The sequence below is a fragment of the Oxyura jamaicensis genome, chromosome 1 (genome assembly GCF_011077185.1).
Source record: "Oxyura jamaicensis isolate SHBP4307 breed ruddy duck chromosome 1, BPBGC_Ojam_1.0, whole genome shotgun sequence".
Classification (NCBI taxonomy): domain Eukaryota; kingdom Metazoa; phylum Chordata; class Aves; order Anseriformes; family Anatidae; genus Oxyura; species Oxyura jamaicensis.
Window position 1 is genome coordinate 147,765,317 of NC_048893.1, and position 16,142 is coordinate 147,781,458.

Here is a 16,142-nt window from a genome sequence, read left to right on the forward strand (position 1 = left end):
GCAGTTTGCTCCTGAGGGATGGACCCCGTGGTACGGACCCATATCTGGAGCAGTTCTTGAAGAGCTGCTGCCTGTGGGAAGCCCACGCTGGATCAGTTCAGCAAGGACTGCATCCCGTGGGTGGGACCCCACAGCACAGGGGACGAGAGTGACTGAGAAGGAGCGGTGGAGAAGAATTGCTATAGACTGACCATAACACGCACTCCCCTGTTCCCCTGCGCCACTCGGGGGGAGGAGGTGGAAGAGGGTGGATGAGTGGGGGGAGGTGCTTTTGGTTTCTTTGCTTTGTTTCTCACTTCTCTAGCTTGTTAGTAATAGGCAATAAATCTTACTATGTCCCTATGCTGAGTCTGTTTTGCCCATCACAATAATTACTGTGTGATCTCCTTGTCCTTATCTCAACCCTTGAGCCCCTTTCATCGTATTTTCTCCCTGTTCCTCTTTGAGGAGGGGGAGTGAGAGAGCGGTTGTGGTGGAGCTCGGTCGCCCACCCGAGTAAAACCATCACACAGCCCCACTAACATAAGCTGCACATATGGTAGGTTTGCCTTGACATCCTGGGAAAACTGTCTTTCAAAGAGAGACTTCTTTTCTCTCATCCAGAAGACAGGGAGTCTTGGTGGTATGCTCTAAAATCAAGGGGCCTTTCATTTTATGTTTTTCTTCTCTCCTCAACCTGCAATAGTCTCTATCAACCAGAGGTTTTCTCTGTACAGCCTGAGTACTCAGAATATTTCACTACTGCTTTCTCCATTTCCCTCAGAAGGGAACCTGAAATCCATGGAAAAAGATCTGACCGAATACCTCATATTGATTTTCACTTCTCTTGACTTGTAGATGACATTTTCTTCAACAGGTCTGCCCATCTTTTATGCATATATCTCTTTTCAAGTAAAGTCCTTTATTCCATGGTCCTTAAGGCAGATCAGAACCTGAATCCTTGAGGGAATGTTTTTGTCCAGTTCATTTTTTTTTGATTGCTTGCCCATTGTATGCAGTAAAGTATGAAATTTATTTTTGCTCATGAATCTTCCTTCTGTGATGAAATGCTTACACCCAGTTCAGTGCCAGTTAATGATAGGCCATTTATAAATTAATTGAAGTGTTGAAAAGGATAATTTATACTTAGGCTAAACAGGTCTGAGTAAATGTTTTAGACTTTTCAAGGTTCTTATACATATTTTCAGCTAAGAAAAGACTTCCTCTGTTTTCTTCACATTAGGTCAACTCTTCTTTCAAAAGGCTAATCTTTCCATGTCTTTAACTTTCCATAAAGAGGAATTCTGAACAAATCCTGTTCTTGCTCAGGTATTACCCCTGAGGCTTGCCCTGTTTTGGGAACCTCCTCAAGGGCATTAAGTTATTGGATTCACAAGCTGAATGAAGTACAGACCTCCTGCTTCTGTTCTAACTCCAGTAAGCCTTAAATAACATATCGCCTCCAGAACGAGACCCCTTTGTCTCTGCCATCACAGATCCTGACACCTGAATGATGGTGAGATGCTAAAGAGAAGTTTTACTTTAGAAATAGAGAGTTACATGCTAGCCTGGAGGAGGTACATAAACCAATTACTGGGGTGGAAAGCTTGTCAATGACTTATTGTTTTTCACAGATCACAGACTGTTCCCAGCTATATAATGTTGGCTCTGGTGGTCAATGAAAGATAGACAGGGATCTCTGATATTTTTGGGAAGACTCTAGATCAATTTTATGTTTGCAGGGAGCAGTGACATATGAGCTACCATGAATAGCACTAGGGCTGCTACGAACTCCCAGCCAGCTGGCGGCAAGGTGGCCGAGCCAGATCATCTTCCCAGCAGCCTGTGTAACCCCAGCATGCTGCTGTCATTAATGTTGTTCATTAGCTCAACAGACAGCATGGCCATGGGGATGGGGAAAGGGACTGAGATGCTTCTCAGCATTAACTTCTTCTGTGACCTTTGCCTCACTTTCTTTCTACCTTTTCCTAAATTTTATCCATTGAGTTTTGCTTATTTTTCTTCTTGCAAACTTGGGTGCTTACAGGTAGATACCTCCCCGTACATATAATGCTCCGCAGGCTCCATGGGTCGCTTCTCACAGTATGGCCCTTCATTTCTGTGCATTATTCTTCATCTTCATAAAGTGGGGTAATGACATTTAAATATTACATAGATAGGGATCTCACAACCAAGCAATTCATCTATATGCATAAATCCATAATCTCACTGAAATGATAGCTATTGGAAATTTTCAGTTCCCGGCACTTCTGTTGGTATGAACAGTCAGAGTTCCCATATTTTTTTAATGAGCCAGCCAGACAACTTCATGGGTGAGGGAAAGCTCACAGAGAACCCCCTGAGTTTTTACACACTTTAGTCTTACACTTCCTGAAGCAATGGCACCTTCCATGGCCTCAGGAGAAAATACCAAACTCTGACCATGTCTGAACAAAGGCAAATACAAATAGAAATGTCAGAGGTGAAAACAGTGTCCTGGGACTTCCGTTTTTGTCTGAGAAAAAGTAAATGGCCAACGACAGGACCTTGTCTGGGAAAAAGTAAATGGTCAATGACAGGACCTTTGTCCAAAGAGGTAGAGATGATCAAGAAGGTGGATACAGATGGCTTTGGCAAGAGGAGAAGAGCAGGAGAGGAGAGAGAGCTGTTCATTCTCCCACTTCTATTACCAGTTTTCTTCTTCCACCTTCATCCTTTCAACAGCTCCCTTCTACGGCTACCCCGTTGTCTTTTCCCTCATTGCTTCACGCTCTCTTCCCATATTTCCGATACTTTCCAGTATCCACACAGTCCAGCAGAGCATCTGGAGGGGAGAGGGAGAACACGGGCATCAACTTCCAGTGGGGAGAAGGAGAACATGGGCATCAACCTCCAGCCCTCCCAGTGCCACCACTGCCATGCATGGGTGCAACCACACTGCTGCAGGGCTGGATCCGTGCAGTGAGCCTCCCGCAGAGGCTGGGGAGGGACAGAGAAAGGGCAGGGGGCTCTCTGCATTGGACTGCAGCGAGTGGCACTGCTAAGGATCTGGCCTGTCTGTCTGTCAACTTGTCCAAGCAACGGGTGCTTTGTGGGGTTATTTTTGCATTGCCTTTGTGGGTGTTCGTGGTGCTTGAGCCCCCCAGTAGTGTCCCAGGCCTCCACGGTGCACCACTCTAACACAAAACAGTACCTTCTTTGGGGGCAACCCCCAACTCCCCCCATCACCCCTCCCACATCCAACCCCCACCAACCCCCATTTCATGCTGCCGGCTGTGCCAAACACCCCTACCACCCCAACCCCAGCACCGCGACCCCACCTTGGTGGGCGGGGGGCGGGGGACACACACACAACACTACAAAACCCACCCACCGCCGGGGTGCCCGGCACCCCTGGCGGGGACCCCTCGCCCCCATCCCTGCCGCACGTGGGTACGTGCCGGCGCTGCGGGCCGGGGGGGCCGCTCGGCTCCTCCTCCCCGGGAGCCCGGCGGCGACTGGGCGCCGAGGCTGCGGCGGGCGGGCGGGGGGCGGCGGCGGCGGCGGCCTCCAGCGGGGCCGGGGGGCGGCGGGGAGGGGGCTGCGGGCGGCGTCGGCGCCCGGAGAAGGGCGGCAGGCGGTGTCTCCGCCCGAAGAAGAAGCCGGGCTTCGCCGGGGGCCGGCGGTGCGCTCTCCCGCCGCGGGGCCGCACAATGGCAGGCGCTCAGTAGGATGGATCCTGCCGTGGCTTTTGTTCTGCGGATCCACCCATCCTCCTAGCAGTCAAGTGCCAGGCTATGGTTTTCTCCTCGGGGATCTCTCCGCCGCGTTTTGCCGGCGTCTCCGGTGAGGGTTTGGCCTCGGCTGGGATTTCGCTACCTTACTTTTCGTTTGGCTTCGCGCTGAAAAAGGGGATTTTTCTTATTTTTATTATTTATTATTTTTTTCCCTCTCCCTTTCTCTCTTTCCACGCTTTTGGTTATAATCCAATGTTGATCTAGGGGGAATAACCATTCAGCCTGGCTGAAAAAAGCATCCATTGAAAAGTCTCAAAGAAATATACCACGTGAGGAAAAAAAAAAAAAAAAAACTGGGAGAAGATCGGAATATAACCATTTTTTCTATGATAAAACTGGTGCCCCTCTTCAGGAGAACTGGTCTCAATTTATTATTATGCAACCACAAGGATCTCTTCTTTCTCAGGGTGTATAAGCTGCTGGATTGCTTTTCGCCCAAATCAATGTGGTTTCTTTGGAACATTTTCAGCAAAGGATCGCATATGCTGCAGTGTCTTTGTGGCAAGAGTCTTAAGAAAAACAAGAACCAAACTGGTAAGCAATCCATTGCACTGCGTTGTTTTTCTTTTATGCTACCCTGTCTGTTGCTCGCCGAGGTAGATCTGCAATCCTGCTGAGGGGAGAAGGGGGAAATATAACGAGGCCGGCACGGACATGCATGTGTATGAATAAGCAAGGAGCAGCACGGATTAGCTTCAGCCCCTGTCACCACGGAGGAAAAAGATAATCCAAGGCGACCCTATAGCCCGGTCCGCATCTCCTAGTTGCCGTGCGCTATTTCCGAGGAGGAAACTTTATTCTCGCTGCCCTTTCCGAGGGGCGGCCGGTAGCGCCCACCCTCCCAGCTCCCGGAGGCGAGCCCCCCGGGCACTGCCCCTGCGGGGCGCCCGCTGCGGGGCCGAGCAGCGCGGCCCCGCCGTGCCCGTGCGAGCCGGCCCCGCTGCGGTGGGCGAGCGGCTCCGGGGCTCCGGTCCTGCGCCGCACTTTGTGCTCAGCTCGCCAAAAATCGCCCCCTCCACACCCACCCGCCTCGTCCGGCTTTGCCCAAGCCGAGCCCGGCACCCCCCGCCCCCGGATGGGGAAAGGGGGGGGGTCCCGTTTATCGCTCCCCCTCCCTCCGCCGGGACTTCAAGCCAGGGATGTGGAGGGGGCGTGTGTGGGGGGCACGGACTGGGGGTGGCTGCTTGCCCGGGGTTTGTGCCCTAGACGGCAGCCGAGGCGAGCGGCAGCGGCACGGCCGGGGTGGCTGCGCCTCCTCCGGGATGCCCCCTCCGTGCACACCCGCCGGGGGCCGTGCCGCGCTTCTCCATTTCTGCCTCGCTGCCGGCATCATGCGCTTCCCTTCAGCCCGGCTCCGACGGGGAAACTTGCGGTGCATTACATAAGAAATGTAAATGCGGGTGCCCCGGGCCGCCCGGCCCCGGAGAGGGGGGGCGGTCACGGCTGCCGCTGTTGCATCCCTCCGGCTCCGGGCGTCCGGCTCGGAGGGAGAGGAGGGCTGCTTTTCGGGGAAATACCGGCCCTCCTTGCCTAACCCCCCGAGCCCCGGTTCCCCTCTTCCGCCCTGTTCGCTCCCCCGGCCGTCGGGTTGTCTGCAAGCACTTCGTGCCAGGGGAGGCGAGAGCTGCCGGAGCCCGGGCTGCGTGGGGAGGGATGCTCTGCGTGTGCGTGTGTGCCGGCTGCCCTGCAGTGGCAGCTCCCGAGCAGGAGGCTCCTGACGCTGGCACTGCAGTGTAGTAGATCATAGGCTCTCCTCGCCTCTCTGACACCCCAACACCGCCAAGCAGCAGCCCCAGCAGCCCGCACCCCTCTGCTCCCCAGCCAGCCGGGGGCCGGACCCCAGTTTGCTCGGCTCGCAAAGGTGCGGGGGGTCGCTATGGGCACCTCGGTGGTTTTTTTTGTGCCCCCCCCCCCCCCCCTCCACTCCCCCCTTTCTCCCCGCTCCTGCTTTGCCAGCTCGGCTCCCTCCTTCCCTCCCCGGCGCTGCAGCAAAGAGCAGCCACTTCTCAGCATACCAAAGAAGCCGAAATGTCCCGCTGGGGGCTGTGGAGCGGCCGCAGCCTCCCGCAAGCCGCCCCTGGCTTCCCTCGCCCCTTCCCTCTGCACTGAGACGCCCCCTCACCCGCCCCCTCTCCGCCCCCCCCCCCCCCCCCCGGACCGGGGGCAACTTCCAGGCTCCGTGCCCCCCTCTCCGGGCAGGGACAGACTCTCACCCCCCAGGAACGGCGCTTGCCCCTGCCTGGCCCCGGCCGTGCTCGGAGGGGCCGTGACCGCCATGGGGGCGTTTCGGGGGGGAACGGAGCCCGCTGCCGACCTTCGGGGAGCCCGCACCAGCGCCGCCGTGCCCTGAGTGAGAGGCGATGCTTATGCTCCTGGGAAGGGTTTTGGGGGCGGAGGTGGTTTCTAGACCTTTCAGTTCGCAGCCCCGGGGGGTGGAGAGGAGTCACACACCCCCCTCTACACCCCCATGCCCCAGAAGGGTGGGCTGGTAACAAACTGCACCTAAAGCCGAGAGGCGGCCCTGGGGGTGCCGGGGCTGGTGCCCTCCAGCCGGGGTCGCGGTGCGCCCCTCCAGCCGCTCCCCCATCGCCCCTCCAGGAGGAGGAGACCCCTGGTCTCAAAATCCCGGCCCCGGGCAGCGCTGAACGGCGACTGCTCGCAAGAACTGGGCCGAGCAAGGGGGTCTTGGGGTACTGGCAACAAATCGCCTCCAGCTGCTGTGCGGTGCCCACAGCAGAGCGGGGAGACGGGGCCGCGACGCCCCCCGGGGGACTCCCCTTCCTGCCACCACCCCTCTCCTTCGCCCGCAAAACTTTTTAGGATCGGCGGGGCTCTTTGCTCTCCAAAAGGCTGCAACACCGGCGAGACGCTGAACCAGCTGGGGGGAAAAGTGGGCAGGTTAGGCAGCTGAGGTTTCAGTTCATTCAGTTGTTTGCGGCCTGATGCCATTTATATATTTAATTATTTCTGTATGGGTCCCTCACAACAGCCAGTCTCTTTCCAGAAAAGGTTTTCCAGATGTTTTCTGCTTTGTGTTTCCACCCCGTGGCTGCCTGCAACCCTCTCCCCCCTGTGCTGACGTCCTCCAGGGCTCACCTGCTGTCCATGGGGGGGTTCTCGGCACAGGGCAGGGTCTGGAGCCAGGACAAGAAGGGCAGGAGGGATGGGGAGCCCCGCGGGAGGTGTCTGAGCTCCGGCATGGTTGCGGCAGGAGGCTTTGGTTTGTCTGTCATAGAAATGCATCTGGCTGAACGCAGTGTTTTAGGTCAAAGATCCTGGAAAGAGGAACAGACTGTGCGCACTACAGTTGTTGACCTCTTTATGTTTCTTCATAAGGAGGAAAACTTTGAGGAACCATAGGTGTGGCTTTGCTGGCACTGATTGCCCTTTTGTTTTCTTCCTGGAGTTTAATAACGCACAAAGCGATGAAGCCATGTGTACCTTCAGTGTCCTGCCCAGCATGAAAATATTTCCAACGTGTTAGGTTTCCCGGGCCTCACTTTGAGGTGTAATTACTCCCACCTAACTCAGCCACTCCGGTTTGTCACACACACACACAGGACTTCACAAAGTGTGGGACTAAAGGAACACTTTCTCAGAAAGAGTTAAACATTGCTTGAGACCGCAGGGCCTGTAATGGTGAGATGCCATCCTGGTGGCTTCCCCCCGAGGCTCTGCATTGTGCATGTTCTGCTAGGGAACGGCTAAGTTTTCAGGAGATTTTGGGGTTTGGGGGGATATGGGGAAGGTGAGTACCCCTGGGTGTTTTTTAAGGCAAATAAAATAAGCGACTAACATTTTTTACCAGGTGACAGCTGCTAGGTTGCCCATGGGAGATGGGTTATTTCGCTGGGGTACGAGATGCCCCCATTGCTATCACATTTCACTTCTGGTGGCAGCTCAGCAGGCAGAGGATGTATCACGTTTCCTCTCCATTTACCTCCAAGGAGAGGCATCTCTCCAGCTCAGTCAGGGGTGTTGACAGGAGAGTAGATGGAAATTGGCGTTACTATAAATATGTTGCTGATAGAGGAATTTAGTTTCTGTTAGTATCAATCCTGGATCAATCTCAAGCACAAAACCTATTTAAAAAGAAGAACATCTGACATGCAAGCAGTGTGTAAACTGGGATCTCCGTATAATCCCCATAAATCAGTCAGGCTGCTCCTTCATGGTCACTTACCATCTTGAAAAAGTTTCCGAGCATAGTCATGCGAGATTGAATCTGTTTAAAACAACAATTTGGGTCCTGCTCATAAAAAATATAGTGTGAGTCATTATCTGAATTTGAAGCAAATTGGGGCCACCCGATGCGTTTCTTACTCATGGAAAACAAACCTCCCACCGAAAGGCAAAGGACCCCAGTAAGAGCTGCGGGATTGGGTCCTTGGAGTTTCTTTCAAGTAGGTCTGAAAAGCATCTCTGACTGCCTAAATACCGTAATTCCTGTGCTGTTATTAGAGCCACGGTGTGTTTCTCTCACTCAGATGTAAAATTGCCTATTTACATGTATCTTACCTACTGAAGTTTTGTCCTCTATGGAATACATTTTGTGAATTTATACAAATTTGATTATTGTTGAGCAAATTAGATTGCATATTCTACTTGTTAAGGGGTGAAATTTATGCCTGCTCATGAATCTCCCTACTGTGATAAAATGCTTATACCTCAATGTTCAATGTCTGCTAATGATAGGCCATTTATAAATGAATTCAAACATACAAAGGATGACTTAGTCTTGGAGAAAATATGAAAAATGCATTTACAGAAATAAGTGGTTTAAATATTTATGTGTATGCCATTTTCCTTTAAGAGTGATGTTTATTCTACTTACCTGCTTAGATTATGTTAAGTATATTAATTTTGAGCTAAAATCCCCCTTGACTTCAAATTCAGGTAAGGAGTGATTTAGACATTCAGAATTTGTCCCTTTGCAAAGATTTTCCATCCTGTAAATGTCTGTAAAAATGTAGTTTGGAGAGGAGAGAGCTACTTGAAACTGGAAAGCAGTTTTTCAATAGGACTTGAAAAAACTTAAAGAAAGAAGCAGCTGGGCATGACAGCAACCATGGGGTGGTATTTTGTAGTTTATGGGGCCACTATTGAAATTTATGCGTAATTGTAGAGTGAGATGCTGCAAGTCTAGAAGGTGGTAGGACAAATTAAGTGGTTGTGTGCAAGTTAAACTGTGCTGAATATTCACAGAAGTTAGCCAAATGAGATTGTGAGTGCTGAGTCCTAGTAGAGCAGGTTTCAGGCAGCCAGGGCTGGTCTAATTACTTTGGGTTCATTTCTATACCTAATTCTGTTTAAGATCTCCCTTGGGATTTTGAATGCACTATTACTGCACTATGTCTTGTTTGTTGGCTTGTTAAAAATTACAGACATGACCAACATTGCAAAAGAATGCTGCTGATATATATATTTTTTCTCTGTGTTTCAGTGAATGATAGCTTTTCAAAGACAAATTACTAGTTCACTAAACAGTTTACTAAGTAACAAAACACCAAATGCTTTTAAATTTGGAAAATCTCTGTTGTGGGGAAAGAATAAACAAACAAACAAACAAGCAAACCTGTTTTGGTGCAGCACAAGACTTGAACTATTAAAGCACCTGAGAGCTACTTGCCACTGCATGGAGAGACTGTATTCAACAGAAAGACAGTGTACCTGCAAATAAACTTTGCAGGACTGGGACCATGTTTTAGTTGAGAAAGAGCCAGCATCTTGCACAGAGCATGTTTAATCTGTCAGAACAAACCATGTGGCTGCGAGGAAAATATTTTTCTTGGAGGTCATGTGATGAAGTGCTCAAAGGAGTATATTCATCTTCAGACTGGATATTTCAAAAATTATTTATCATCTTCTTAAAGTGGATCCTGAGAGGTTCTAAACCACTCAAAAGTACTGAAAATTATAGTTGCAAGGGGAATTGATGGTGTTTGGCACCATGATGGACTGAACTCACAGTGAACAAAACATGTAAGGGATGTGTCCTTTTGAATATACTCTGCACCAAAGGTAAATAACCAGCAAAACTGTTGTTCAGATAAGGAATGCATTGTCTTTGAAGGGGTTCTTTTTGAAGGCAAACCCTCCAAAATCATTAAGTGAAAGGCTTTTAATGGATAAATGTAATGCAGGCTTTGTGTGTCTGTAGCATACTCTGTTGTAAGCACTCCCATTAAGCAGTAGCAAGAGAAGTAAATAGTTGCTGATGAGACAGCACTAAGAAGTCATAATAATAATATCTGTAATAAATTTAATGCACAAGTCAGAATAATAACACCTGTAGTAAATGGACTAGTCTAGGTAACATATTGTGTAGAACATAAACAAATTTTAATAGTTTGGGAGTTAATATTGGATAGTTATGTTTGGTAAATGACAATAAATGGGACTCAGTTGATGGCAGAAATTGATGGTGCAATTTTGATGTCCGTATCCTGTGTTTTCATTTTGACACCTGCTTATTTTACTTTTAGCTGGAAACAGCATGAGGATCTGCACTGAACAAGTTTAATGTTTGCATACAGAAGGTAGTATCTTGGAAAATATTTGGCTTGATCATTTGGTGGCACTAAAGTTAACCAGGTCTCAGAAGACAGTAGAATTGTACCAGGGTTAAACATTTTAATTTATCTGAAATTATTTTCACTTTTACTGGCAAATAATGATCCAAAAGAAGCTGTAATCCCATATGAAAGATTTGTTTTAAGGAGTTTCCAGAAAGGTCTCATACAGGAATAGACTTTGCTGTTCCCTGCAAATTCATCATGTCATAATTTTTTTCATGCACCTTTCTCTTTTGGAAAGATAAGAAAAGGACAAGGATGAAGAATGTGTGCGACTAGTGCCTCAGCTGTTGAACATATCATATCCTATCTCCAGCACTGGGCAGTAGGTGGAGTTAAAAAAAATATAAGAAACAAGGGAAACCTATGTTTGATCCTTCTCCTAATCTACCCACCCACTTTTCAGTTATCACTAGACTGTCAGAGATCTCTTTATTCAGGCCTCTGCATTTATTAGCCTCTGAAGGAGCTTATCAAAGAGCATTTCTACTTTGGTCTTCAAAAACCTTTTGTGGCAGTGAGCTCCAAGTAATGATGCATGGAAGGAGTGTGTGAAGCGGTTTGTACTTTCTGTGAGTGCTCCTTTGCTTGACTTCTGTTGAAAACCAGAAGCTAACAACACTATTGCCACTTCATGTTCATGATTATTGAACTTTTCAGTCATTTTTTTTCAGGGGCATTTTTCAGGGGTATCTCATCTGTAAGGTGAAGAGCACTTCTCTTATGGTGCCTTCTCCTTCAGCATTTCTATCATCTCAGTTCCCATGCAGTGTAACTTGCCTTTGCTGAGAATGTAAGATGTCTCTAGTTTTGGAGGACAAAGATGAAGCAGCAGCTGACACATCCCTTTGCATGGGGAATCTGCCTCTGTGGTCCTGCTGAAGCCAGTGGAGGTTTTTGGTTGTGTGTGGAGGTGTCTGCAGAGCGTTGCCCATGGTTTCACCACAGCCCAGAAGCTCACAGGGACACAGCACAGTGAGGAAGATGGAGTCTGGCACTGACAGGTCGCTTTTTCTTTCATCCAGTTAGGAGTTCATTCCTATATATTTTCTAGGCTACGGGATACAGAAGTGTCTCCTGCAAAGGGCATGTTTTCACAAAGTCCTTTCTCTGGAGGGGATATTGATGCCTTTTAAAGGTTTTAAAGAAGTAAGATCTAGTGTCACTGAAAACTAGAATTTATACCACTGTTAAATGGTTTGAGCAGGAGAGAGAGCTTGAATATAAAATCAGATACTTCTGTTTACATATAAATCTCTTGGTTCTCAGCAATGCTAGCAAAGGAAATTAGAAGAATTTCATTGTCCTTTAATGAGGTTTTGAGTTTAAAATGTTAATTTAAAGAAAACAAATTTGCCAGACTTGTTACTCTTTCAGTGAATGCATTTCTAAGCATGTCCTGCTATATTTAAACAAAACTCCCAGATAACAGTTTCCTGTCAGAGAAGTACATTACAGAGCCCTGAAGTTGCCTGCTAGTTTTCTACACATATCACTCATTGCTAAAGTAGGTAAATTTACAGACACTGAATGGCAGGACCAGGAACTAACAGTGCAAAACATAGTGGAAAATACAGAAAAATGTATGGAAAAAATATAGAGTAGGTAACTGCTTAAAAAAAGCAGTGAAATCATTAGTATAGCAGTAGATGATAAAATAGATTGTCCTATCAGGAGTATCTTGATAAGAGTTAAATTAATTGTAGTACTTATTAATTCATAGGGCTTATGATATCAGAAAACACTTTACAGTTCAGATATTCTTGCAACTGGAAACTGCACGTAGATACCTGCACTACTAATAGTACCCAAGAAACAACCTAAGCATGATTTAGACAGATTATCCCACTAAGAGATCAGTACAAGATCTCAGATGTGACTTAACTTTAGGCAGGTGTTATTTTGTGGCTTCAACTCTTTAAGCTATTACTAAAATCCACGTTTTTAATGGCATTATCAGGTGCATTAAAATCTGTAAAGCTTTGTGTCCCCAGGGATTTCCTCCTTGAACTGATGCTTTGTCTCCATGTGAAGGTGACTTTCTGTCTCAAAAAACAGGGTTATACAAACTTCCAGCACCCAAAACATTTTCTAATCTCCTGGCTTTACTGGGACCTGTTTTATAACCATGAATATGATCTTGGCCCATCACAGACACCATGGCCTCCATAACAGCATCTTGCATCTCAGTTCTTTCGCCTGCTCTCTGGGTTAGGATCTGTGAGGAAAATTAGCTCTTAATTGTAATTCTTTCTGATGTTTTTAAGTTCTCTCCACTTTGAATAATTAGCTAGTGGCAGTGAGCAGAGCTATCTTACAGGTTATTACTGAAGTAATAGATATTTATGATGGATGAAGGGTAGGCTGATGAACTATCCTGGTTTATTGGACATGAGCTGTATGAATGATTTGTCTCCCTATTGCTGCTAATTTACGATAGCAGAACAGTAGCAGAAGTACATAAATGTAGAGGCAGCAAAGCAACTGTGATTGATTAGGAAAGGACAGTAAAATCAGCAGGAGGAATCAGAAAATCCAAGAACAAATGCTACCCCTTTCTATTATCTTGGGGACTGTTTGAGCATATTACTTGTTTGAAGATAAAATGGTTTATACAGGATTCTGCAATTCCTAGTAGGACAACTCAGCTTCCAGGAAATTTTTTCTGGATAATATTCCTGACCTCTTCTTACTTGACCTGGTACAGAGTAGATTTTGGGGCCTGGCTGTGCTTGTTCACATGGGTGCCATGTGTCTCCTAGAAGCCTGTGACCATGGTACCCTACTAAAGCTGCTCCCAAGAGTTCCCAGAGAAGTGCAAATCCTTTGCAGGTGCAACACATGCCATGCATGTCTGTAGTTTCAGCAGGGTACAGACAGAATGAACTTTTAGTCTGGGTCCTGCTTACCTTTGATTCACCTTGTTCACCTTTAATTGAGTTCACTTCTGATAGTCCAGTTCAGAGACATTATTGTATGAGAAGATTATAATATACAATTTCAGTGCAACATACTTTAGGGTTCCTGCTGTCTAGGGACATTTGTGACAAACAGGCGACTATATGCTTTATTTCTCCCTGTGTCTTAAAGTATTGAGTTCTGTCTACTTGCAAAAAAAATTTGAAACCTGTTGAAGATGAGTTCTCTCACCTTTGAAACTTGTATAATTAACTCTTCTTTTCCATGGAACAGCACCTAAAAACAATATAGGATTGTTCTACAGCAAATATATCATTATGTAGTGTTTGTGTTGAAGACACTTTTTTTTTTTTTTTTTTTTTTTTTTTTTAAGAAGCCTGTATTTTGGTTTAGATATAGACTAAACTGTGATAATGTTTGTGGAGTTGTGGAAGTGTAAGAAAAAAAAATAATAATGCTTTTGTAGCTTCCTAGGCAATATCTATTTGGGTAAAATCAATGAGTTTAATCATGGTTGGAGGAATGTGTGCCAAAGAACTGGGAATGGAGTAATTGTGATTTTATGTTCTGGTGTCTTTCCTCATTTCAGTTTGTCTTTGCAGTTTATAAGAGATGATGTATCTGGGGTACTACTGACATAAAGTGGAGGTGAGTCCTGAGATTTGTGAGCCACAGAAGATATTCTCTCCTCATTGAAGGTTTTCAGAGAAAGATTATCTTAGAAGACATTGGCTGTCTGTGCATTGTCAAAGCATGAACATCAATTTTGAACATTGCCATACACAACTGAGGAAAATACAATACAATACAGTACCTCAAGATGCCTAATTAGACATGGTGCTCTTAAAAACCAAACCAAACCAAACCAAAAACTGTAAGTACGATGAGAAAAAATAATTGAACCTAAAGATGTGCAGATGAATAGAATGGTAGTTTATCTGCTTAATTTTATGGCCTCTTAGATGCTGGATCAGAAATATTTTATTCCTGTTGTGCCAGTTGCCTCCAGAATGAAAGAGGAGGTAGCAGTCTGGGACCTTATAACCAGAGCAGAAGTAAACTGTAAGTTGTGCAAGTTAGGTTAAAACCTTTTAACAAAATATCAGGAGAAATGACAAGATGAGAGTTCATTATGCTTGCTGAGGCCCATTTTCTTGGCTTTCATTGACTAACTGGAGTCATTATGGCTTAAGTTGGGTGCCAAAAAGAATACTTGCTAATAATATTAAGATGGAAGATGGGGAAAAAGTATTTACCAAGACCGAGTAGTCATATATATAGGTTAAGAATTTGGGGATGGAATTTGATGAAGTTCAAACAAAAGTAAGTCAGAATGCGATGTTAGTACATTAGGTTAGATTTTTTTTTTAAGTGTGGATGATACTTGAACAGTGTGGGATGATCTCTCTCCCACTTATTCTCAGAGGAAGATGAAAAACCAGAATGACAAAAGAAATTATAAAGTAAATAATAAAGGGATTAAAGGAATCTGTAGTCATTTAAAGAGGTTAGTGACAGAGTCCTGCAGGCAAACAGAATTTAGAAATTCTTTAAGCTACTTATCAATTGAAGAGCAAATAGACCCGAAATTTATGGACATTTTCATGGAAAACATCTATTTCTAGAAGCATTCCTTTACCAAGGACATATAGGAGTTATATTTGGTAGAGTCTGGCTTCTCTCAGTGTATTCCATTTATAGCTATCTCACTAAAGGTGAGATACCCTTGTAAATGCTACTTTGTTTTCATAAAACAAAGGCATTCCCACACTCGCATGAGTCTATCGTTTGTTGTTGCACAGCTCTGAAGGAGTGGCCTCCAGGGTGACCTTAGACTGAATGTCCAGTACCTCCCACCTGCTGGCATGTGGACAGTCTGCCGTCCATCTGCGTGAGCGTGCCTGGCACCCGTTACTTTTCTGAACCTGCATGGGCATGTGCTGTCCTGTGTGTGCCCCAGCTGCCCAGGTAAACACCTGCGGGCTTACCAGAGATGGCACACGAGTTTGGTCGTGAAGGTGTCCAACAGGCTAACAGTAAACCAAACTAACCCTAAACCATCAGTGTAGTTGCCACAGTATCTGCTGGTGAGAGGAAATGTGTTATTTTTTCCACCCTAAAACTGATTTACAGCACCGTTTTTAAAATGTGGTGTGTGTGCTTCTATGGATCTTCAGCTTTGTGAATATTTTTATCAGACACCATGCAATGGGCAATATAAACTGTAGAGGTATCCAACACCAGAAGCATTTAACTATATTTTATCTTTAGCAAGAGGTTTCAAAGGCATTTCTGCACACTTTTAGGCATTAGTACAGGTTCAATATTAATTTTACTTTTTCTTCCAATAGCTTGTTAAGTGCCCAGCCAAGTAGGCCAAGAATTTTAGGTGCCATCCAGACAAACCAGATCACCATAAATCCGCATAAAGAAGCTCATTCTGGAAATCTTAAAGTAACTTTGAGGGGAGAGTCAATCTCATCTTATTATCAGCTGGCAAGTAAGAATTTTAAGAGCTATACTCCTTCAGTTGGGCATTTTTATTCTTCTCCCACCTTAAGCTCTTCCTAACTGCCAAGGAGCCTACACTTGAGCTTATATTGCTTGATTAAAAAGGAAGATGGATTGATCCAAGCCCAAATGGCTATGTCTGGCTCATACACACATTACTAGTAGTTACTGCCATCCCTAGCAGGTCTGGGTGGAGAAAGCTAGCTGAAGTGGTCCAAAAACATCTGTGACGTAAATAACAATTGTGAGTGACCAGGGCTCTAGCAATTTTATTTACAGTACAAGCACAGCCAAAGAGAATTAGAGAACCCCTTTTGACTCCATTAAGGAAAGTCAGAGCAAGCTGTATCTGTCTGTAGGGTGATTTACTTGTACCCCCAGC

At 46.2% G+C, this 16,142-nt stretch overlaps 1 protein-coding gene across 3 annotated transcripts in view; it reads left to right on the plus strand.

Annotated features, from left to right (window-relative positions):
- The first annotated feature begins 3,545 nt into the window (after positions 1 to 3,545).
- FGF14 (fibroblast growth factor 14) overlaps positions 3,546 to 16,142 on the plus strand; it is a 410,996-nt gene continuing 398,399 nt past the window's right edge. For 2 of the 3 annotated variants that reach the window (XM_035318587.1, XM_035318608.1), the window contains exon 1: positions 3,546 to 4,289. In XM_035318587.1, coding sequence (XP_035174478.1) covers positions 4,082 to 4,289 — 208 coding nt within the window. In that variant the 5' untranslated portion in view covers positions 3,546 to 4,081. The remainder of the gene's footprint in view (positions 4,290 to 16,142) is intronic. The other variant, XM_035318596.1, reaches the window with a different exon arrangement.